This window comes from Anomaloglossus baeobatrachus, chromosome 4 (genome assembly GCF_048569485.1).
Source record: "Anomaloglossus baeobatrachus isolate aAnoBae1 chromosome 4, aAnoBae1.hap1, whole genome shotgun sequence".
NCBI lineage: Eukaryota > Metazoa > Chordata > Amphibia > Anura > Aromobatidae > Anomaloglossus > Anomaloglossus baeobatrachus.
The window spans coordinates 405,267,511-405,286,268 of NC_134356.1; the positions used below are offsets into that span (position 1 = coordinate 405,267,511).

The following is an 18,758-nucleotide window of genomic DNA, read 5'->3' on the forward strand; positions in this document are numbered from 1 at the left end:
GATGCCACTAGGTACACTGAGTGTTTGCTAGTATAATGGCTTGGTTAGAATGAGTTGTAGTGTGCAACGCAGGCAGACGCGCTCTGCAAATGTCTTTGCACTAGTGGGACTATAGCAAAGTCCAATAGCCACGTATAGGATGCCACTAGGTACACTGAGTGTTTGCTAGTATAATGGCTTGGATAGAATGAGTTGTAGTGTGCAACGCAGGCAGACGCGCTCTGCAAATGTCTTTGCACTAGTGGGACTATAGCAAAGTCCAATAGCCACGTATAGGATGCCACTAGGTACACTGAGTGTTTGCTAGTATAATGGCTTGGTTAGAATGAGTTGTAGTGTGCAACGCAGGCAGACGCGCTCTGCAAATGTCTTTGCACTAGTGGGACTATAGCAAAGTCCAATAGCCACGTATAGGATGCCACTAGGTACACTGAGTGTTTGCTAGTATAATGGCTTGGTTAGAATGAGTTGTAGTGTGCAACGCAGGCAGACGCGCTCTGCAAATGTCTTTGCACTAGTGGGACTATAGCAAAGTCCAATAGCCACGTATAGGATGCCACTAGGTACACTGAGTGTTTGCTAGTATAATGGCTTGGTTAGAATGAGTTGTAGTGTGCAACGCAGGCAGACGCGCTCTGCAAATGTCTTTGCACTAGTGGGACTATAGCAAAGTCCAATAGCCACGTATAGGATGCCACTAGGTACACTGAGTGTTTGCTAGTATAATGGCTTGGTTAGAATGAGTTGTAGTGTGCAACGCAGGCAGACGCGCTCTGCAAATGTCTTTGCACTAGTGGGACTATAGCAAAGTCCAATAGCCACGTATAGGATGCCACTAGGTACACTGAGTGTTTGCTAGTATAATGGCTTGGTTAGAATGAGTTGTAGTGTGCAATGCAGGCAGACGCGCTCTGCAAATGTCTTTGCACTAGTGGGACTATAGCAAAGTCCAATAGCCACGTATAGGATGCCACTAGGTACACTGAGTGTTTGCTAGTATAATGGCTTAGTTATCAGTTGGAGTGTGCAGAGGACAAGAGGGTACAGTGGCAGGATTGTGGTGCTCTGGGTAGAGGAATGGAAGACTGCCTTTCTATTCCCTCCTAATGGTGAAATGCAGGTAGGAAATCCCTGACCTGGGCTACACAGACGCTGTTGCTGTTTGCAGGACCTGTCACCTATGGCTCTCTGACCCTGCCGGTTGGAGCCCTTAAAAGGACTGCTATAAAGTGCTCTCCCTAAGCTGTCTAACGCTGTGTATGCAGCGCATACAGCTGTATCGGCTATAGGACTCAGGAAGACGGAGCTGCGACAGTGATGTCTGACACCAAAGACGCAGAAGGCAGATAATGGCGTCCGTGAAGAAAATGTCCGGTTTTATAATGCAGGGACATGTGACATGCAGATCCTATCACACATGCCGTTGCTTCTCTGGCTCAAAGTCCACTTAGCTGTGTGTGTGTCTGGGATTGGCTGACATGCTGGCCCGCCCCACAAGACGCGCGCACTTAGGGAAGGAAGACAAGAAAAAAAAAAAAAAAAAATGGCGATCGCCATTATAGAAACAGCAGTGATCTGAAGGCGCTGTTCACGCACACTATACACTGAAATGTGATAATAGTTTGATTCACAGAGTGACTTACACTATTACAGCAGAAACCAAGCTATGATTTAGCTGTTTTTTGGCTGCTAGAACCGTTCTCGAACGTTTCTAGAACTACCGAGCTTTTGCAAAAAGCTCGAGTTCTAGTTCGATCTAGAACATGCCCCAAAATCACTCGAGCCGCGAACTGGAGAACCACGAACCACGAACCGCGCTCAACTCTACTCAGGATAGAATGTTCATAAAAACATACCTTAATTCAAGCCATAAAATAGAGTATAACAAATGAACGGCAGACACACGGGTCTACGTGTTTCAGGCGTGAGCCTTAATCATGACCATGGCTTAAATAAAGGTATGTTTTTATGAACATTCTATCCTAAGAAGAAATTTTTTGCATATGCTGGAATTTCTGCACATTTGGATCCAATTAAATGTTGGATCTCTGTTGTTACCTAAAAAATTGTTTAAAAGAACTGAGAGTTCTCAGTGGTTGATACTTCTCTGTTGTTATCTAGAAATTTCTTCACAGCTTTCATTTTTGTTTCAAACATGTGGTCCTTCATGAGGTTCCGAACATCCGGACCAACTAAAACGCCTTTTTCACTTTTGCTTTCTACAGTATCAGAAACCTGGTACACAGGTACTTAAAAGTCTCTACTTCTTTTGGTAAAACTTTCACAAACTTCTTCATCAGTCCAAGTTTAATGTGGAGTGGTGGCAGGAGAACTTTACTGGGATCAACTAAACTTTCTGCAACTATGTTCTTGGTCTCATTGGTCAACTTTTTTGGCTCCAGTGATGAATCCTATCTCGGCTGTCCCATTCACTCAAAAAGCATGGGTGCTTTGTGTATCCTCATTCCTGGCTAAGGAGCAAAGAGTTCACTTTCAGATCACCAAATATGGACCAGCCTTGACCCTCATTGTTAAGTGTCTTGAAAATAAAGCCTAAACTCATAGCTTTCCTTCAAGTGCACAGAATGCCGTACAGGCACTGAAGAATATTTGTTGCCATGGTAGAACAACTTTCAGACTTTTTGGTTGAATCAATAAAGAGTCTCCACACGCTCACATTATACACCATGTTAAATTTTTCCACCAACCCAGTATCATCACTGGAATATACTATAGCACTGTTTTGAGAAATTATGGAACGAATTCTTTTTCTCTGCTTTCGTACCATGATAAACAGTTACCAGGAGCTAGAAGGTTCTTTTCCTTTATTCTAGAGTTTAAAACTTCTGAAGAATGTTTAGAAACCTCCAAGTCCCTGACTAAACCTTTAATTTGAGCTATGAAAAAGCTGTGGCTCGTTAGAACTAGAGTATAAGGCCCTGTGCGCACTTACCGGATTTTGCCGCGGATTTACTGCATGTTTCGCTGCAGAAAATGTTCATAACATCTCTGCATTGAATCACCAGCAAAACCTATGGGAAAAAAAATCCTGTGCGCACTAGGCGGATTTTGACAGCTGCATGTTTTGCTGCGGGATTCCCGCAGCAAAAACAATTGCATGTCAATTCTTTTCCGCACATCGCTGCGGGATTTCACTCCATTGACTCCAATGTAATCGTGAAATCCCGCAGGGAATAATGCAGGCAGCAAATTCTGTGCGGTTCACTGCATTTTCCTGCGTTATTCCCTGCGGTATTTCGCGGTTTACCTCCGGTAATGTACATCGCTTGCCTGCGGTTTTGCAGGGAAGTGATATCATTACAGGAAGAGGAAGCAGAGCAGAGAGTAAACACACACACACATATATCAGACACACACAGACATCACAGACATAGAACACAGACACATAGAATACAAATAGAAATCAAACGGAAATATAGAAAACAAAACACGTGGGCTCCGCTGTATATTTACCGTCCAGCCGAGGTAAGCACACAGCGGCGGCCCGGTATTCTCAGGCTGGGGAGGGAGAGGGGCAGGGTTAATGTCCCCCGCCTCACTCCCCCTCCCGCAGCCGAGAATATCAGCCGCAGCTGCCCCGGGACTGTCACATGCATTATGCGGCAGTACCGGAGTGTCCCCGGCTCTTCTTGCTGCCGTGTAGCAGTGGCAGTCAAGGTAATACAAGGGGTTAATGGTGGCGGATCACTGCCATTAACTCCAGGCTTGATCATGCCAGCGTCTATGAGACAGCTGACATAATCAACCCGTAAGTAAAGTGAAAAAAACACACACACCGAAAAATCCTTTATTTTAAATAAAACACAAACAAGCCTCGTTCACCCTTTTATTAACCCCCCAACACACAGCTCCGGCGTAATCCACAGGTCCTGCGCTGCTTACATCCAGCCGCGACTGACACTGTCACAGCGCTGAATGCAGGCTCGCAGCGAGACAGCAGAGGTAACTCCAGGGCATTTCCCACGGCCGGTAATGTGAACTCACTGCCGGCCGTGAGAAATGCAGAGTGTGCTCACAGGGACTCTATCTATCCCTCTATCTATCTATCTATCTATCCCTCTGTCTGTCTATCTATCTATTCTTCTATCTATTCTTCTGTCTATTTCTCTATCTTAGAATGAAATGACTTTTTTTTTTTCTTCAATGTGCTTTATTGCATTGAATGCAATAAAGCACATACCAACCCGCACGCGGCAAAACCGCGGCAATACCGCGAACAATACCGCGGTAAAACCGCAGCAGACTGCGGCAAACGGCATGCGGTTTTCGGGTGCGGTTTGCCGCGGTTTTTTACCGCGGGTGCGGTAATCTTTGAATACCTGCGGAATTTTCTTGAGAAAATTCCATTTTCCAGTGCGCACAGGGCCTTAAGGCTGCTTTACACCAGACAATCTATCGTGCGATAGATCGTCGGGGTCACGGTTTTTGTGACGCACATCCGGCATCGCTGGCGATGCCGGCCTGTGTGACACCTCCTAGCGACGCAGTATCGCTCACAAATCGTGAGTCGTGTACTGCTCGTTAGGTTCCATAATATCGTTTAATTTAGTTGTTCATCGTTTCCGGGGTAGCACACGTCGCTCCGTGTGGAAGGAGGTGGGCGGGATGTTTACGTCCCGCTCATCTCCGCCCCTCCGCTTCCATTGGCCGGCGGCCGTGTGACGTCGCTGTGACGCCAAACGTCCCTCCCACTCCAGGAAGTGGACGTTCGCCGCCCACAGCGTGGTCGCACGAGAGGTAAGTATGTGTGACGGGGGTTACTGACTTTGTGCGACACGGGCAGCGATTTGCAAAAAATTTGCAAAAAATTGCACAATCGGTCGTACCATGTAAAGCAGCCTTTAGTCTTAGTCAGAATCCTGCTCTTCATGTACTGAATCAAGTGTATCTTCAAGTTTTTTCAGCGGTGAAGGCACAGGTATTTCTGGACCATGAGGTACAGGGCAAATCACAGACAAGAGGTCTGGGTATATAACTTCCTCCTTATTTTTAAGATTGAATCTATCCACGTTGCACGTACAAAAGAAGCAATGATCCCTATGATTTCGCTGGTCCTTCCAGATCATAGGCACACCAAAACGAAAGCTCTTTTTCTTCCCTTTAGATCACTGTCGTATTTCTTCTAACAGAACACAGTTGTTGTGGAGCCCATGCCCTCATCACCTAATTTTACACTAAAGTATGCAGGGCTGCCACTAGGAATTTAAGGGCCCCATACTGGCAAAATGTTTCCCTCACACACACACTGAATCTTTGTATAATATCCTCCTGGTACATATGTCCTCCTCCTGGTATATACACTACAGTTCAAAAGTTTAGGGTCACTTAGATATTTCCTTATTTTTGAAAGAAAAGCACATTTTTTTTTTCTTGAAGCTAACACTAAATTAAACAGAAATACACTCTATACATTGTTGATGTGGTAAATGAGTATTCTAGCTGCAAACGTCTGGTTTTGAATGCAATATCTACATAGGTGTGTAGAGGCCCATTTCTAACAACCACCACTCCAGTGTTCTAATGGTACAGTGTGTTTGCTAATTGTGTTAGAAGGCTAATTAATGTTTAGAAATCCCTTGAAAGCCCTTGTGCAAGTATGTTAGCACAGCTGAAAACAGTTTTGCTGATTAGAGAAGCTATAAAACTGACCTTCCTTTGAGCTAGTTGAGAATCTGGAGCATTACATTTGTTGGTTACATTAAACTCTGAAAATGGCCAGAAAAAAGAGAACTTTCATGTGAAACTCAACAGTCTATTCTTGTTCTTAGAAATGAAAAAAAAAAAAACTAATATACAAACATGTAAAAAGACTGTAAAAACTGGATATGAGTAATTGTGAAAACACAAAATAATCCAAAACATTATGGCTGTAGTGTTCTCTGCACAAGATGATGTTGACTTTACAATACTGTTGCATCTTGAAAGGCGAGAAATTGCCAAGAAACTTAAGATTTCCTACAATGGTGTGTACTACTCCCTTCAGAGGAGAGCACACACAGGCTCTAACCAAAGTAGAAAGAGAAGTGGGAGGCCCCGCTGCACAACTGAGCAACAAGACAAGTACATTAGAGTCTCTAATTTGAGACTCACAGGTCCTCAACTGGCAGCTTCTTTAAATAGTACCCACAAAAGGTCAGTGTCATCGTCTACAGTGAAGAGGCGATTCCGGGATGCTGGCCTTCAGGGCAGAGTGGCAAAGAAAAAGCCATATCTGAGACTGGGTACTAAAAGGAAAATATTAATATGAGCATAAGAACACATACATTGGACAGAGGAAAATTGGAAAAATGGGTTATGGACAAATCAAAGTTTGAGGTGTTTGGATCACACAGAAGAACATTTGTGAGACACAGAACTACTGAAAAGATGCTGAAAGAGTGCCTGACACTATCCGTCAATCATGGTGGAGGTAATGTGATGGTCTGTGGTTGCTTTGGTGCTGGTAAAGTGGGAGACTTGTACAATGTAAAAATGGATTTTGAATGAAGGCTATCACTCCATTTTGCAACACCATGCCATACCCTGTGACAGCGCTTGCTTGGAGCCAATTTCATCCTACAACAGGACAATGACCCAAAGCACACTTGCAAATTATGCATGAACTATTTAGGGAAGAAGCAGGCAGCTGGTATTCTATCTGTAATGGAGTGGCCAGCCCAATCACCAGATCTGAATCCTACTGAGCTGTTGTGGGAGCAGCTTGGCCGTATGGTACGCAAAAAGTGCCCATCAAGCCAATCCAACTTGTGGGAGGGGCTTCTGGAAGCATGGAGTGAAATATCTCAAGATTATCTCATCAAAGTAATAGCTAGAATGCCAAAGGTCTGCAAAGCTGTAATTGCTGTAAAGGGAGTATTTTTTGCCGAAAGCAAAGTTTGAAGGAGAAAATTATTATTTCGAGTAAAAATCATTATTTCTAACTTAGTCAATGTCTGGACTATATTTTCTATGTATTAGGCAACTCATTTTATAAATATAAGTATGATTTTTCATGGAAAAGACAAAATTGTCTGGGTGACCCCAAACTTTTGAACTGTAGTGTATGTCCCCTTCCAGGTATATATGTTACCATCCTGGGTCCTTCCTGGAATGTACTCTATGTCCCCCTACTTGTATATACGTCCCCCTCCTGGGCCCATCCTGTTATATATGTCCCCATCCTGGTTTATTTGTCCCCTTCCTAGCATATACAATGGGTAAGGAAAGTATTCAGACCCCTTTAATTTTTCACTCTTTATTTCATTACAGCCATTTGATAAATTCAAAAAAGTTCATTTTTCTCTCATTAATGTACACTCTGCACCCCATCTTTACAGAAAAAAAAAACAGAAATGTAGAAATTTTTGCAAATTTTTAAAACAAGAAAAACTGAAATATCACATGGTCATCGGAGAAGAGCCTTGGTGAGAGAGGTAAAGAAGAACCCCAAGATCACTGTGGCTGAGCTCTAGAGATGCAGTAGGGAGATGGGAGAAAGTTCCACAAAGTCAGCTATCACTGCAGCCCTCTACCAGTTGGGCTTTTATGGCAGAGTGGCCCGACGGAAGCCTTTCCTTAGTGCAAGACATATGAAAGCCCGCATAGAGTTTGCAAAAAAACTCATGAAGGACTCCCAGAATATGAGAAATAAGATTCTCTGGTCTGATGAGACGAAGATAGAACTTTTTAGTGATAATTCTATGCGGTATGTGTGGAGAAAACCAGGCACTGCTCATCACCTGCCCAATACAATCCCAACAGTGAAACGTGAAACATGGTGGTAGCAGCATCATGCTCTGGGGGTGTTTTTCAGCTGCAGGAACAGGATGACTGGTTGCAATTGAAGGAAAGATGAATGCAACCAAGTACAGAGATATCCTGGAAGAAAACTTCTTCCAGGGTGCTCTGGACCTCAGACTTGGACGAAGGTTCAGCTTCCAACAAGACAATGATGTGACGACATGGACTTTGTCAGTGCTTAGCAGGGGTTACATATCTTAAAATTCAGACAGACATGAAGATAGTTTGTTTATAGACGGGGGATAAGCCCTCATTGTTTTTACAAGACTCTTGTTGACTCATGTAATTGCCTTGGCTAATGAAGGCCAGACACACAGATAAATCAGTTATGCAAACTTCCCATTGTATTACTAAGTGAAATGCTAGATGAGATGTAACTTACCTGTCTGTCTCTGGCTATTTGAATATGGCTTGAAATCTAGCCAATAAGAGCCCAGTCTTTTCCACCAATCGTCAAGACCCCAATGGTCTGAATGGAGAGCTCAGAGGTATAAGAGGACTGTCCATTGCCCAGATAGACCATTGCTACATGCTACCAATCTTGGACCTGCGGATCCGATTTGCAAGCCATACCCAAACCTGGATTATAACACTATATGGACTTCAGCATAGTATCATAGTATCATAGTTTTTAAGGTTGAAGGGAGACTCTAAGTCCATCTAGTTCAACCCGTAGCCTAACATGTTGATCCAGAGGAAGGCAAAAAAACCCCAATGTGGCAAACAAGTTCCAATGGGGAAAAAATTTCCTTCCTGACTCCACATCCGGCAATCAGACTAGTTCCCTGGATCAACACCCTGTCATAAAATCTAATATACATAACTTTTAATATTACATTTTTCAAGAAAGGCATCCAGGCTCTGCTTAAATGTTAGTAGTGAATTACTCATTACAACATCATGCGGCAGAGAGTTCCATAGTCTCACTGCTCGTACAGTAAAGAATCCTCATCTGTGATTATGATTAAACCTTCTTTCCTCAAGACGTAGCGGATGCCCCCGTGTTCCAGTCGCAGGCCTAGGTGTAAAAAGATCTTTGGAAAGGTCTCTGTACTGTCCCCTCATATATTTATACATTGTGATTAGATCCCCCCTAAGCCTTCGTTTTTCTAAACTAAATAACCCCAGGTTTAATAACCTGTCTTGGTATTGCAGCCCACCCATTCCTCTAATAATCTTGGTGGCTCTTCTCTGCACCCTCTCCAGTTCAGCTATGTCCTTCTTATATATCGGTGACCAGAATTGTACACAGTATTCTAAGTGCGGTCGCACTAGTGACTTGTACAGAGGTAGAACTATATTTTTTTCATGAACACTTATACCTCTTTTAATACATCCCATTATTTTATTAGCCCTGGCAGCAGTTGCCTGACACTGTCCACTAAAGGGAAGTTTACCATCCACCCATACACCCAAGTCTTTTTCTGTGTCTGTTTTACCCAGTGTTCTACAATTCTACATAATCTACAGTTCTACATAATCATAAATGTTATTTCCTCTACCCAAGTGCATGACCTTACATTTATCTACATTAAACTTCAATTGCCACTTCTCAGCCCAATCCTCCAATTTACATAAATCTCCCTGTAATATAAAATTATCCTCCTCTGTATTGATTACCGTGCAGAGTTTAGTATCATCTGCAAATATTGAAATTCTACTCCGCATGCCCCCAACAAGGTCATTTATAAATATGTTGAAAAGAAGCGGGCCCAATACTGACCCCTGTGGTACCCCACTATGAACTGAGACCCAGTCCGAGTACGTACCATTAATAACCACCCTTTGTTTCCTATCACTGAGCCAGTTTTTAACCCAGTTACACATATTTTCCCCTATCCCCATTATTCTCATTTTATGTACCAACCTTTTGTGTGGCACCGTATCAAAAGCTTTTGAAAAGTCCATATACACAACATCCACTGCATTTCCCTGGTCCAGGCTTGAACTTACCTCTTCATAGAAGCTGATCAAATTAGTTTGACAGGATCGATCCCTCATAAACCCATGTTGATACTCTGTCATAAGGTTATTTTTCTTGAGATACTCCAGTATAGCATCTCTCAAGAAACCCTCAAGGATTTTACCAACCGTAGAGGTTAAACTTACCGGCCTATAATTTCCCGGCTCAGTTTTTATCCCCTTTTTGAATATTGGCACCACATTTGCTATGCGCCAGTCCTGCGGTACCGACCCTGTTATTAAGGAATCTGAGAAGATTAAAAATAATGGTCTATCTATCACAGAACTCAATTCCTGTAGTACTCTGGGGTGTATGCCATCCGGGCCCGGAGATTTGTCAACCTTAGTGATTTCGAGGCGGCGGCGTACTTCCTGCTGGGTTAAGCAGGTAATATTCAAGGGTGAATTTATGGTATCACTAGTCATGTCATCTGCCATGGCATTTTCTTGTATAAAAACCGTAGAAAAAAAGTCATTCAGCAGGTTGGCTTTACCCTCATCCCCTTCCACCATTTCACCAAGACTATTTTTAAGGGGGCCAACATTATCGCTTTTCAGTTTTTTACTGTTTATGTAGTTAAAGAATATTTTAGGATTATTTTTACTTTCTCTCGCAATGAGTCTCTCTCTCTCAAACTTAGCTAACTTAATTTGCTTTTTACATACTTTATTTAATTTTCTATAATTATATAATGCCTCATCACTACCTACCCTCTTTAATTCTTTTAAGGCTTTCTGTTTTTCTTTTATTGCTTCCCTTACAGCTCTATTTAGCCATAGGGGTTTCCTCCTATTTCTAGCATGTTTGTTCCCATAGGGTATATTTTCTGCACAAGCCCTATTCAGGATGCTCATAAAAGTCTCCCATTTGCTTTGTGTACTTTTATTACTTAGTACATCATCCCAGTTTATTGCACTAAGATCATCTCTCAACCGTTTAAAATTTGCTTTCCTGAAGTTTAGTGTCCTTGTAGCCCCTCTACTATACATCTTACTAAAGAATACATGAAAACTTATTATTTTGTGATCACTATTCCCCAAGTAACCCCCAACTTGTATATTTGATATGCGGTCTGGCCTATTGGTTAGTACAAGGTCTAGTAGTGCTCCCCCTCTTGTGGGGTCCTGTACCATTTGTGAAAGGTAATTATCTTTCATTGTTATCAAAAATCTATTTCCTTTGCTGGAACTGCAAGTTTCTGTTCCCCAATTTATATCAGGATAGTTAAAGTCCCCCATAATAATTACCTCTCCGAGACTCGTTGCTTTATCAATTTGCTTTATGAGGAGATTCTCTACCTCTTCCATAATATTCGGCGTCTTATAACACACCCCTATCAGTATTTTATTATTAATTCTCCCCCCCCTTATCTCCACCCATAGGGACTCTACATTCTCAGTACCCTCACATATGTTGTCACGCAGGATGGGTTTTAAGGATGATTTTACATATAGACACACACCTCCCCCTCGCTTATTTGTACGGTCATTCCTGAATAGGCTATAACCCTGTAAATTAACAGCCCAGTCATAGCTCTCATCCAGCCATGTCTCTGATATCCCCACTATATCATAATTTTCTTCCAACAATATTAATTCTAATTCCTCCACCTTATTTGTGAGGCTTTGGGCATTAGTGTACATGCACGTTACGTATGACTCTGTACCTATATTCCTGCTTACTGCATTGACTGTCCTAACCCTTCCCCCCGTACCACCCCCAATTTCATTACTTGTGCCCTGGTCACTATCTGCACTACATTCCCCTTCTATAAAGTGAATACCCTCACCCCCCATTCCTAGTTTAAACACTCCTCCAACCTTCTAGCCATTTTCTGCCCCAGCAGAGCTGCACCCTCCCCATTAAGATGAAGCCCATCCCTAGCATAGAATCTGTAGCCAACTGAAAAGTCGGCCCAATTCTCCAGGAACCCAAAACCCTCTTTCCTACACCAATTCCTGAGCCACCTGTTAACCTCCCTGATCTCTCTTTGCCTCTCTGGTGTGGCTCGTGGCACAGGTAGTATTTCCGAAAATACCACCTTTGAGGTCCATGCTTTAAGCTTACAACCTAATTCTCTGAAATCATCTTTAAGGACCTTCCACCTACCTCTAACTTTGTCATTTGTGCCAATGTGTACAATGACCGCTGGGTCCTCCCCAGCCCCTCCCAGTAATCTGTCAACCCGATCAGCGATGTGCCGAACTCGAGCGCCAGGAAGACAACACACTGTTCGGCGATCCCTGTCTTTGTGACAGATTGCCCTATCTGTCCCCCTAATAATTGAGTCCCCCACTACCAGTACCTGTCTTGCCTGCCCTGCACTCCTATTCCCCCCCTTACTGGAGCAGACACTCCTCTGGCATTCAGAGGTCATGCCTTGCTTCAGCAATGCTACCCCTGTAATGACATCCCCCTCATCTGCCAAGTTTGCAAACCTATTGGGGTGTGTCAGTTCAGGACTAGCCTTCCTAGCACTTTTCCCTTTACCCCCCTTTCTAACTGTCACCCAGCTACCTACCTCACCGTCCTGCCGCTCCCTACTACGATCCTCCCCCACATCTGCATCGAATGCAAGGATTCGGCTTTGATATCAAGGACTACCTAAGGAAGGAATCCAGCTTGGGACAATGCAGACACCGGACTACAAACCTTGCAGACCTCAAGGCAGCTTCCTAAATCTGGCGTTATTCCATTCTCAGTGGGTGCCCGCCGAAAGTGGGATGCTGCTGGATTGGAGTAAGTAGCCCTGGAAGCTCTGAGGCACGGACATTGTAATCCCTGGTGAGCCAGCGGAAGGGTGAGACTCTGTTGCCTGTTACATTTGTGTGTTTTGCTGGTTATGTGCTATGTGCCATTAATTGTTTGGGGATCCAATAAAATCTTAATATTGTGATTCCCTCATCCTATGTTGTCTGAGTAGTGTTCCGCCCACGATTAAGGAGGTCGGGCGTTCAGTTGGGATGAGCCCTGGGCCATGCTGTCTTTCTAAAGGCGGCCAGGCCAGTGGACGAGAGCACCCACTGACCCCCGTCGCCCTCCTGCCATCAGCTTATGGAGCTCTTACCTGTCCCCGCCGGCTACCGCGTCCCTGCCACCACCGCAGTTCTGTTTCCTGCAGCAGTGTGATGATGACTTAATCATTCTGCTGCATGCTGGGCCATGGGATGACACGCCAGTGCCCTGCTCTGCTCAACTGACTTTGTTTTCAGCACATGGCTAATTTGCGTGCGTCAACCCATCACATGCAAATTAGCCACTGTAGTGGCTGAAGTGACAGGGCTGGGCTCCTCTGCTGTGGCTGTGACTGAAGCCCGGTAAAGACGGGGGCCTGGCCAGGTCCATTGCTTAATAAAGCCAAGTAGTTACCCAGGGCCCGGGCGGGCCCCCCTCTTCGTGGGGTCCCATACATCAGTCATAGTTGTCATGCCCTGATGGTGGCCCTGAAAGTACGCATAATACACTTTTCTAACAATTTCCATAATGTTCCTTCATTTCTTCTCTGAAAAACCACCGCAAATGTAGCAAACACTCCCTTGTAGCCATTTTGAGCACCTCCTAGGCCTCTTTCACACGTACGTGCCTCCGGTACGTGTTTGGTCAGTTTCTACAAATACCGGAGACACATACTCACGTAGACCTAGGTATTCCAATGGATTTGGATACACATATGTATTTACGCACGGCACTTGTGTCCGTTCCGTACATAAGAGTGTCCGTGTGTTTCTCACGGCAATATGTCCGTTTTCTTTCCGGCATCACGGGTGTCACATGGAACACAAACGGGTCACACGTAACACAAACAGACCACACGGATGTGTTCCATGTGACACACACTGGAGAAAAGACGTGTCTGCGAGAAATAAAAAACAAAACTTTACTCACCTTCTCCAGCCCTGCAGTCTCTGCCGCTGCTGTCAGTTGCTTCCGACCGCCGCTCATTATGCTCCACTTCACTGCGGCCGAAAGCAGCAGCAGCGGAGAGTCGGCAGGACCGGAGACCAAAGTTCAGCACCACGGACAGCAAAACCAGGGACGGGTGAGTAGAAAGTTCCCATTCTCCGTGTGTTATCACGGATAACACACGGAGAACACACATAGGCAATAAACACGGCTCATGGAGAGCAAAACGCACCTCTGACACGTCCGTGAAAAACATCTTCTCTGCCCACAGCAACCAATCACAGCACAGCGTTTATCCATTTCTAACCAATCTAATGACGTCAAAAGAATCTACCAAAAGGTGTCAAAGTATGGTGCATAAAAAACCTTATGGAGACAGTGTTTGTGAAAAAATTGTATGTGATGGAATTTTTTTTCAATGCTTTTACTGAGTTCAGAGATTGAAAGTAAATAAAAATCACCTCTTACTTTTCAAACAATTTTACCCTTGCAGACCTCTGTTGTTAAGCCTGCTTTACACGTTGCAATTTCGCATATGATATAGTATGCGATTTGCAACGCCCCCATCGTATGTGTGGCATGTTCAATTTGTTGAACGTGCCGCACAAACGATTAACCCCCGTCACACGTACTTACCCATCCATACGACCTCGATGTGGGCGGCGAACATCCACGTACTGGAGTGGGAGGGACGTTCGGCGTCACATCGACGTCTCGCGGCAGCCGGCCAATAGAAGCGGGGGGGCGGAGATGAGCGGGACGTAAACATCCCGCCCACCTCTTTCCTCTTTCCGCATTGTCGGCGGGAGCCGCGGACGGAGGTAAGGTGTCGTTCAATGTTCCTGGGGTGTCAAACACTGCGATGTGTGCTGCCTCGGGAACATTGCACAACCGCACGTTCAATCTTTGAGGAATGAACGACGTGCATGCGATGAACGGATTTTCGTTCAATCACAATTGCACGGAGGTTTTACACGCTACAATCATACTTACGATGCCAGATGTGCGTCATTTACGACGTGACCCCACCGACACATCGTAAGATTTATTGTAGCATGTAAAGTGGCCTTTAAAGATAGAAATACTTATAACTTTATGTTTATATTCGATAAATAATGATATATTACTTTATTTAAATTCTTTTCTGTAACATCCATGAGAGATCGATAAACAGAAAATTACACATCAAATTAGCAAAGTAATAGTTGCTGAAATGTATTATTGGAGTAAAAAAAGCTAGACTGTTGTAGAGAAAGTGATGGCACTAACACTTGTTTTGTCTCACAAACCATTAATAAATTGTCTTTGTCTTCCAGTGGTTAGATTGTGGTTTTCTGCTTCTGAGCTACTTCTCAAGCCACAAGTTTCTGTTTACTATGCTTAAGCTGAAGGTGATATTGTGCAGCATTTCAATAATATGTTCTTTACAACCCATTGTGTTATTGGATAGATCAATGTGAGCCGTACGTCTCCTGATTGTACTTACACCTTGATCTTAATTTATGTATTTTGAAAACATTTTTGTGTCATATAGGGTTATAGATGTTTTATTATGACAATCATGAAAAAGTGCCTGGTTTGTATTTCCAGTTCTTTAAATGCAGCCAGCACTGTTCCCAACTCTCACTTTCAGCTGCCATTTCACTCTCCCCACCTTTGGATGTTTCACATACATATAAGATGAGGAGAGACGCGGCTGCTGGAATCATGTGATGTAAAACTGCAATTCCGGGAGGGACAGTACCAACACCGCTAGAATATCTTATTATTTTAAAAGGTGGAAACATACCTATTGAGAAGTAGTGGACAACCTCTTTAATTACTAGACATAATGCAACCAGAAAAAATGAGCTGCACACCATCGAGGTAAATATTATGAGCACCACCAGAATTATCAACTTCAAAATTCCATGGTGAGGTGTGGAGGTCTTGGTCACAGCTGGAGATTCCCACGGTCCTACATCTGTGACCGCAGGTAACTTGAAGTCACCCGAGGTCAAGTTACCTGCAGTTACAGGTGGATGACTGTGGAAACCTCCAGCTGTGACCGAAACTAACCTGAGTTTATTGCGCGACTCATTCATTCTCTACTTGAAGCTCATAGCAGGCGGTCATTGTTGTATGTCCGCGCACTGTGCCTTCTCAGATGTAGCAGAGCCAAGATTGTCGTGAGACCTCATGTGGATTACGGTAGACCTTCAGGGGTATTTTTGGGGTTTATAAAAGGGTTAAAGAGGGTGCTCTTTTGTCTTTTATTGCAAATATAGGATCTTTTTCCATGTTTGTCTTTATTTCTCTTTACTTACAGATTAGTAATGGGGGGGGTCTCATAGATGCCTCTCATTACTAATCTAGGGCTTAGTGGCAGCTGTGAGCTGCGATTAACCCCTTAATTCCACAATTGCCACCGCTCCAGGGCAATTGGGAAGAGCCAGGTAAAGTGCCGGAACTGTAGCATCTAATTGATGCGGGAATTTCAGGGGGCTGCAGGATGCTATTTTTAGCCTGGAGGGGCCAATAAGCACGAAAATACCAGTCCCCAGTTGTCGAGCTTTATGATTGCTGGGTATCAAAATTGTGAGGGACTGCACGTAATTTTTTAAAATTATTTATTTAAATAATTGCAAAAAAAAAAGACGCATGTGGTTCCTCTTGTTTTGATACACAGCCAAGATAAGCACACGGCTGGGGGCTGCAGCCTGTAGCCATGGGCTTTATCTGTGGTGGGTATCATAGTATGGAGGGAGCCACTCCAATTTTTTTTATTTATTTTTACAGTACAATAAAGACCCACTTAGCTACTGTGATTGCAAACAGTCAGACATGCTGCCACTCAGGGTGGGGGCGCTGACTGACTGCAACCAATCACAGACTCCGGTGGGCAGGGAAAGTAATGAATATGTATGAGGTTAATTGAGCGGCCCTGGAAGTAAAGTGAGTAGCCACAGGAGCAGTTACAGCCGCGCTGGAAACTCAGTAAGTATAATGCGCTTGCTCCTATCCCCCTAGCCCTTCTAACACCAAAGCTGTTTTTTTTCCAAACTTGTTAGACCTACCAACCCCCTATATCTATGTGTCCGTCCATCACCATATTTACTAAAAAATGCATGGTACAAAACCGCGCAAAAAAACTTGCAGAAAACGCTTAAAGTATGTGTTTTCTGGCACAAGGTGCATTTTTTTGGCAGACGGTGTGTTTCTCTGTGAAGTTGCAGTGTGTGTACATCGCCTAAAACTGATTTTGGGGGATTCCACGTGTCAGACCCCTATTGATCTGATAATTATGGCCTAGCCTAAGAATATCAACATCATAGTACTAAGGATAGACTGGCAATATCATAGTATTAAATACTATAATACTATATACTACTATAATATCAAAGTAGTAAAACACTCTTGTAAAACTAATTAGTCTGTGACTGGACCCTTGTTTATGTATTTACACACTTAACCCCTTTAATTACGGATTATAGCAATGTAAATTACTTTCATACTGTGTGCTTACTCATTATGATTGGATACTTGTGTTTTGAGTTACACAGGACATTTGATTTATGTTTACGAGCCTGCTGTTATTGATTTTCTTGTAAAAGAGAGTGTTGAACACTGATCATTCAGCCTTCTGTTTGGGGGTAGTGTCTAAGATATATGGATAGCTGCGGAACAAGTTAAAGGGGTATTTCAGACTAAAACTACATTTCTGCAATGCCACTACAGCATTGTAGATAGCTGAATATTGACAGTGTGCATTATGTACACTATCAGGATTCTGCTGTTATCATGTGACTGCATAGATGTGCTTTGCATACTGGTGCTCATATTCCAGCACGGTTCTCATCTTCTTCTCTTAATACAACATTAAGGTGTGAGGAGTTAAGCGGGCTTTACACGCTACAATATATCTAACGATGTGTCGGCGGGGTCACATCGTAAGTGACGCATATCTGGCATCGTTAGTGATATTGTAGTGTGTGACAGCTACGTGTGATCATGATTGAACGTTAAAACGTTGATTGCATACACGTCGTTCAATTTCTAAAAATTGAACGCCCGGTTGTTCAATGTTCCCGGGGCAGCACACATCGCTCCGTGTGACACCCCGGGAATGATGAACTGCAGCTTACCTGCGTCCCGCGGCACCCGCCGGCTATGTGGAAGGAAGGAGGTGAGGTGGGCGGGATGTTTACATCCCGCTCATCTCCGCCCCTCCGCTTCTATTGGCCGGCCGCTGTGTGACGTCGCTGTGACGCCGAACGTCCCTCCCACTTCAGGAAGTGGATGTTCGCCGCCCACAGCGAGGTCATTAGTAAGGTAAGCACATGTGACGGGGTGTAATCGTTTGTGCGACACAGGCAACAAATTGCCCGTGCCACACATACGATGGGGGCGTGTACGATCGCATACGAGATCGCACACGCAATAGTAATGTGTAAAGCAGCCTTTAAACATTGAGAAATCTGGATATGGAGCTAGTCCACACAAGACCGCCAGCCAATCTTATAATTGCGGTAATCTGTAAACCACTCAAGCAATAAACAGTATAGAATATTGCAAGTATGCCGAGAAAACATTGTGAAAACACATGAGACGCTAATCGACTTATGCAAGCAACAATGTTGATTCCGAACAGTGTGCACATTGAACACAGTCAGGGTTTGTGTACATGCTGTGCAAGAAATGCAATGTAAAAATAAAGTTTAAACCCAGAAAATCCCTTAAAGAAGACATTCTCTAATAAAAAACTATCAATGCCCCAGTCATGATTCTCAGTGGGAACTGATTACCAGGTACCAGAAAAGTTCACATCTGCCAACAAGTTAAATTTACTTTTCTATATGCAAATCTACAAACATCTGTTTTTGAAAATTACATCTGTATGTCTTACCTGACTTTTCTATTGGATGTAATAGCAGTTTAATTCGCTGAAAGGGGTATTTCCAATTCCAAGATCTGCTCCTCCTTCTTGGGCTGTATAACCTGCTCTTGAGACTAATTATATATATATATATATATATATATATATATATATATATATATATATATATATATATATATATATATATATATTTACTAGCTGTAGCACCCGGGCGTT

General features: G+C 43.5%; 1 protein-coding gene across 1 annotated transcript in view; it reads left to right on the top strand.

Annotated features, from left to right (window-relative positions):
- Positions 1–2,155: 2,155 nt before the first annotated feature.
- LOC142302450 (uncharacterized) overlaps positions 2,156–18,758 on the top strand; it is a 106,894-nt gene continuing 90,291 nt past the window's right edge. Inside the window, exon 1 of the mRNA XM_075343512.1 lies at positions 2,156–2,246. Within this exon, the coding sequence (XP_075199627.1) occupies positions 2,156–2,246 (91 nt within the window). The remainder of the gene's footprint in view (positions 2,247–18,758) is intronic.